This window comes from Sinocyclocheilus rhinocerous, unplaced genomic scaffold (assembly GCF_001515625.1).
Source record: "Sinocyclocheilus rhinocerous isolate Xijiao unplaced genomic scaffold, SAMN03320098_v1.1 scaffold436, whole genome shotgun sequence".
In the NCBI taxonomy this organism is placed as follows: domain Eukaryota; kingdom Metazoa; phylum Chordata; class Actinopteri; order Cypriniformes; family Cyprinidae; genus Sinocyclocheilus; species Sinocyclocheilus rhinocerous.
This window is the reverse complement of record NW_015631718.1, coordinates 885,547-892,541: the sequence shown is the minus strand read 5'-3', so window position 1 is coordinate 892,541 and position 6,995 is coordinate 885,547. Positions and strand designations below refer to the sequence as shown.

The window sequence follows — 6,995 nt, the reverse complement described above, 5'->3', positions numbered from 1 at the left end:
CAACATATTATTTAAAATATAAGTACAATGTAAAAACATGTATGTACACAATAAGTGCATTGTACCAAATGATTAATTTAAACGTAAGTACATAGTAGTTAAGGCCACTTAATATAAAGTGGGACCCTATTTTTTTCCATACAGACGTGATTTTTTTTTTTTTAAGACAATCAAATCAGGCTCACAAACAACACAAAGGCAAGTATAACTTTTAAAAGGATGACTGTTTAAAATGATTTATTGTTAAAAAAAAGCTGTCTTTTATTTTGGGAGGAATTAGAGGATTCCATTTTAAAGCTTTTCAAGTTATTAACAATGTTCCATATATTGAAGGTTATTATTATCCCTGCTCTGCAATATAACAAAGAGTGAAAAATTTAAGGGGGTCTGAATACTTTCCGTACCCACTGTATATCAGAGTCCCAATACCTTCACTCAGCCATGCTACATTCATTTTCTATAAGGGGCAATTATGTTTTTTTATTCAGTATGACCACTTTCAGAGTGAAAGTAGTCAGGTACGAGATGGTCTCTTTTCTCTCTCCTTTGCACAAACACACACACTGCACACACTCACATACTCGTAGACATTTATTATGTGTCTGTCGTGACAGCTCAGCACTAGAATGTGCAGCAATATGCTCTATTGGGAGAGAGAGAAGTAGAGAAGTGAGCAGTACTGCAGATGAGTACTCATGAACTCTTCTTCCCCTGGCCACACAGATACCCACACACAGACACACAATCCTGCTGAGATTGCCTGACACATCGCTCTCATCACATGATGTATATACTGCCTTTTACCCATGAGCCTTTCTAACTCTTGACCAATCGCGGGACTCCGTGCAGGCCCTTGCCAGCACCTCTCATGCTGTCAGTGAAGGAAGTGGTATATTATCCCAAAAATCCTTCCCTGGAACTTTCTGCACACAGTTACTCAGACATGTCCATGTGGAAAAACAAAACGAAATGCTCTGGAACACATCAAAGAATTCCATTTGTTCAGAAAAGAGAGAAATTAAGCCAAGTAAGGAAGATTGAAAAGAGATATAGTGGCATGCAGACTGGGAAATGTATAGCTGAGAAACAGAGAGTGTATTAAGAGGTACGTCTGCTGCAGCAGTTTGTAATCTAGTTCAGTGTTTAACATGGGAGCTGCTTCCCCAGTGGAGCTTTTAGAGATTGCTTTTGATACATACACACACAACGCCAAATCCAAGTTTTTCCGTGTTGTTTTTTTTTCTTTTTTTCCCCAGAGAGCCAAACTACAGCATCAGTTCTCCAACTATGAACCGATTTCCATTAGAGCTGCATTTGGTGCTATAAAATCTCCCATAGCTTTTATTTTCAGTCTGAGAAATATTTCGACTAGACGCTCATTAACAGTCCAAACTGTTCCTTGTTTCTGTGTGGAAATCTCTTGATATTTATGTGAATGCATTTAAAGTTTATAATGATAAAACTTAACTACGGTAGATTATGCAACTGAGCACAGTGCAGGTGTAAAGATGTTCAGCTTGATGCCTGTCTATTGTAGCAGCGTCTTTGCCTGTTTTGTGTTTACTGGGAGTGGATCTGAAGTTGCGATGTCGGATTTAGTGTGGAATCTTCCTCAGCAGGGTTTTGGGAGCAGGTGGGGAGAGATAGTGCGTGGCGCACTAACGTTGCGGGGGGATTTGGGTGTTTGGAAGCTCTCTTTGCTGAGTAATCTCCCAGCCTTTACAACACGCAGGTTATTACTGGCCGACAGATGGTACATCACTTTTTACTGCTCACACCTTCTGTGGCTTGCGTTCTCCCCAGACACACACTCCCTCTGTTTTTCTTTATCTTTTCCTTCTCTTCCATATAGGTGACACTCAAACAGAGACACACACACAGAAATAAAGTTTATAAGCTAATGGATATGCAACACTTGCTGCACAGAGCAGAAAAACCTTGTCCCAAAACATACACGTGCACAGCATTGTGTCATCCCTACAGATACAGATTCATTATAGATATTCTTTGAAATATCACAATGGCTTAGAGTATCTTTTTTATCTTATAGGCAGAAATGGTTTTGCTTACAGAAGCACATTATGTGTTGTTCAGAAATATATGAAGTACAAAAATCATTATTTCCCAGGGAGAGTAAATGAGTTAGACGTACAGTAGGTGATCTTTGAGCCAGTTGACTCTCCACAGTTATGCATTTAACACTTATCTGTTCCAGTCCTTGAATCTGATTGGTCGAGCACAGTCCAACAGTACTTACTGCAGAATTTTTACTCTGTCTTTAGACGGACTGTCAGTCTGTGTATAAGTGGTGAGGTTTTTCAATGACCCTTTCTGCATGTTACATCATTATGCCAGTAGGTGGCAACAGGTGACTATAAGTCACGGGGAATGTGTGTGTGTTCACTGCTGTGTGTGTGCACTTTGGATGGGATAAATGCAGAGCACTACTTCCGAGTATGGGCCACCATACTTGGCCACATGTCACATCACTTTAAGTGAGTCATTGATTAATTCATTGATTCGATTTGTTTAAAACAATGATTCACTCAAGAATGAAACAAGTGACTGTCTTTATGTGGCAGTCATTGAATAATTAATTTAACCAATTCATTTGAAAATCCTGATTCATACACACACACACACACACACACACACACACACACAAACAAACAAACAAACATCCCAACACGCAATACATGCAATTTCTCCCTCACACAAAGTCACACACATGCAGAAACAGACATTCATGACATGCTCATGAGCTATTATTTTTTCAAAGACATGCCGCGCATACACAGGGACACATGCTCGGGTGTGTAAACACACACACAGTAAAAGTGCTGAAGCCCTGCAGGTTCTTTCTGCTGCGTGGGGCAAGGGATTCGTCATGTGCTGATGAGCTGTTATAATAATATATGAGCAAATCACAAGCATTCTGCAAATTAATCATTTTTCCTCCTCAACACCCTTCTCCCGCTCTTTCTCTGTCACACACACGTACACAATCTTTGTTTCTGAGCGTTGGAGAGGGTGACTTCTCACAGACAGACAGAGGTGAGAGGCAACACTCTTTCACAGATTGTAGCTCTGGCATCAGATGGAATTTATATAAGACTGATTTTGATTACATGCCAAAGCACCTCCATGTCTGTGTGAGTGTCAGTGTGTGTGTGTGTGTGTGTGTGTGTGTGAGCTTGTGTCTGCTTGCTTACCACAAGCGTACTGTTCAAATGCATCTTGTTGTTTTTTAGAATGTGTGTGTGTGTGTGTGTGTGAATAATGAGATAAGAAAAGGAGAATGAAAATAAGAGTATGAAAGAGCAAGAACAGGAGGTGCCACAAGAGGGAGCATGAGACATGTCTTCAGAGACGATAACGATTAAAAATATACAGACTAAATACAATAGCAGTTAAGAAAGTGTATCTAGAACAGAGAAAACGAGTGAACTGATTGAATAAATGTGATCATTTATTTTTGTTCTGTTTTCATTTTTGGAATGATGGACGGCAGGAAGGACAATGATGGAGTGATATTGGGGAATTTGCAGGAAGTGGGTGTTGTCATCAGTTCTCCCTCCTCCTCCTCTCCTTCGCCCTCTGATCTCCACATATGAGGCCTTCAGGGGTTAATTAGGCAGGCGTGATAATGGCACACTGCTGAGAATAATATAACTCTTTCTCTCTCTTTTTCTCTCTCTATTTTGAGACAGTGTTAGAAAATGATGGAAAGGGGTATGAAAAACAGGAGGGAAAAGATAAAAATCACCTGTCATTTCCATATGTTGTTTTACAAAGCTTAGTACACAGAGGTGCAAATGTGTTCTGGTGTGTTTTTTGGCTACAAAACATTCAAAAGATTTATTGACCATTGGTAACAAGTACATTGGAAATTTTACTCACACAGGACTCACAGTTTCAGGAAACAGAGTGAAAAAAAATGAGGAAAGGGTTGACACATACCGGAGAGAAAGAGAAGGAGAATGGAGAAATAAAATTCTTCATACTAGTTCACATCACTTGGCACCTCAATTGCAGTAGATATGAATCACTGGAGAGCTTTGGAAAGAGGAATGGAAGAAAGAAAAAGAAAGATGCCATCACTGTGGTAATGCTTCACATATACACATGTTCACCTATAATATAAATTATAACAGCATCACTTATTGGCAATTTTAGTTTTTAGATTTTAATTAAGATTAAATTACAAGTTGATTTTTAATGTTATAATGCTATAATATACACAAAAATGTTTATTGATATTGTGTGTATGCTTTAGAGACTGAGGGCACTAAAGTAAGAAAAAGAGACAGGAATTTGAGGAAGATGTTAGCATACTTTGCTATAAACACTCAAAAACAAACATGCTGTAGTGTTCTAGCATGGCACCCACACTATGACACACTGTAATCTTTGTACATAAAATAACCAGCTCTGCCCCTTCTTTTCTTGTCATTTAGGAACGTGCAGCAAAAAGCCAAAATTGCCCCAATTAGTTTCTAAGTAATCGGGGCAACTATTATGGGAAACACTTTGAGATGGCCTTTTTGATATAAGAAAAAATGTGCCCTGCCACAGAACACCCCTTGAAAAATGATTCATTGTTGACAATTATTTTGACCACCAAATAGGCAACCCTGAAGGGGCAGTATTATCTCACTTTGAAAAGGGAAGCTGGAGGAAGCTTTTCTGGATGAATACGCAGAGCTGTGATGGAGGTTATATGTCAATTGGCTTTCTTCTTTTGTGTTTCTTTCTGAGTCCTGTTAATCATTTACCTGTTGTCCTGTCATGGCCACAGTGTGCATAATGTTCTCCTCTCCATATTCCTTCTTAATTCTGTCTTTCTATTTCTGTTTATCCTGAAAATTGATTGAAAATCGCTCCATTCTCCAGGCAGTTGGACCAATCTGTGACAGCTCCCAGCTCTCTTTGCGTTTGCCTAAACATTTCCTGCTTCAGGAAAAGAGACGAAATATGGGGAGAAGAAAATAGAGGAGAAGAATAGAGAAATAAAGCTGACTTACAGTTGGTGACGCTAGTTCACTGTAAATATAAAGTGGCTTGAGAATGTGCTGCCTCTCAGACTTAGCGCAATGTAAGGGAGTGTGAAATTAAAGTGCGAATGAATGAAACGGCCGGGATTGTGCGTCGCCGGATTGCTTATCAGACAACTGGAACATCGAAAGCTCTAAAACTTGTAGCAATCCCCTTTGTAGCGAGGCCTCAGCAGACATTGTAGTATTCGAAAGCCGCTGAGACTCCAAAGCCAAACACAAAGTGCTTATAAATCCTTCTTTTTTTTGTAACACACACATATGCAAGCAGATGACAGTACGCACACTTACTTTGAGGATGCTTACATTTTTCACGTTGCGTCACGGCTACACCTTTAATGCAGCCACTTTACATTCTCCGCACCATCGCGGCTGCTATTTTAAACCGCCATGTTAATTTGATTTAGTGCTTTTCAAATTGAATTGAGAAAACTGGAGAGCAAATGTACTGTTATTAATGTTCTAAAGTAGCGCATTGCTGAAAGTGCCTGGCTTTGCTCTAAGTGGATGGGCCCGATAAGAGAGCCAGATATGATAGGCACGCAATCTGCATTCCTCAAACAGACTTGTGTGGGCTATTAAGGGCCATTGTGTACAATGCACCTTTGATCAGATCCAATCTCTTAAACAGTTGTACTTGTTCTAAGCTGAAAAGAGCACTTTCGAACTTCTGTAGGATACCGCACAAAGAAAACGTCTGCATCTGAACAGCAGAGATTGTCCACGGATGAATCAAGGACATGCTTTTGATACATACTGATGAATCAGACGATTAAACTTCCATATTGTGGTGATTGTAACCAGATACTACACACAAGAATTATCTGGGCTCTTTGATTAATATCAAGCACAAAATGTTGAATTCTTTTGAGATAAAGTGTATGGCATGTGTAACAATCTTCACTGACATTGTACTGGACGATAATGTTGTCGGTTTTTTTCCAGGTCATGGAGGTCAGAGGCAATTCCAGTGCAGCTACTGCCCTTACAGCGCCTCTCAGAAAGGTAACCTGAAGATCCATGTGCTGTGTGTTCACCGCATGCCCTTTGACAACAGCCAGTATCCCGATCGGCGCTTCAAACGCTCCCGCATAGACTCGGATGTCTCCGGGAACTCAGAGGATGGAAATTTTCCCTCCTCTGGCCAGGTGAACACAGGAGAATGTATTTCTGGTGATACTCCTCAATCTCTTGAGTGAAGCGGCGTAAAACTCAATCCAGGGATTTCTAAGGACCTTCAGGGGTTTGAAGTGATAATGATACCAGCTCATACAAGCATTCCCATAGCATCATTGTAAAAAAAAAAAAAAACATTAAGAAATTAAAAATTTTCTCCAAAAAACGTCTTAGGTTACGTATGTAACGAGACACTGTGTCCTCTAGGGGTCGCTATAGGGGAACACCTTCAGTGTGACCGGTGTCTGAAGCATATATCTAAAAACGACAATAACATTGGCCGGCGACAGCCTATGACGTCATTACCCTGCGCGATCACAGTATAAAAGGGCACCGGGAGAACACGTCATCCGCTTCTTCGTCTGAAGCTTGCGTCCGAAGCATGGCAGGGAAACTAGAGGACGCAGTGTCTCGTTCCCTACTCAGGGAACCATGGTTACATACATAACCTGAGACGTTTCCTTTCAAGGGAACTTCGAACTGCGTCCTCTAGGGGTCGTTATGGGGAATGGTATACCCACGTCACCATGCTGAGGGGAGTGCATGCCAAACCACAGGCGAGCACTAAGTACCAACTCTACCAAAGCTTTAAGGGAGTTGCCCCTGGGACGTTAGACGGCTGTCATTGACATTATCCCCTACGGTCAAAGGCCTGAGCTACATACCCCAAAAAATTTACCTGTTAGGGCCAGGACTCCTGGGCCCAGGGTAGAGCTCAAAGGCTTGGAATCAGGAAGAGATTCCTTTAAGGGGATACGACCAAGC

The 6,995-nt window shown here is 40.8% G+C and overlaps 1 protein-coding gene across 1 annotated transcript in view; it reads left to right on the top strand.

Moving 5' to 3' along the window:
- Positions 1-6,365, top strand: part of LOC107741882 (zinc finger protein 536-like) — an 85,694-nt gene extending 79,329 nt beyond the window's left edge. The window contains exon 4 of the mRNA XM_016554679.1: positions 6,000-6,365. Coding sequence (XP_016410165.1) covers positions 6,000-6,253 — 254 coding nt within the window. The 3' untranslated portion in view covers positions 6,254-6,365. The remainder of the gene's footprint in view (positions 1-5,999) is intronic.
- The last annotated feature ends 630 nt before the right edge of the window (positions 6,366-6,995 follow it).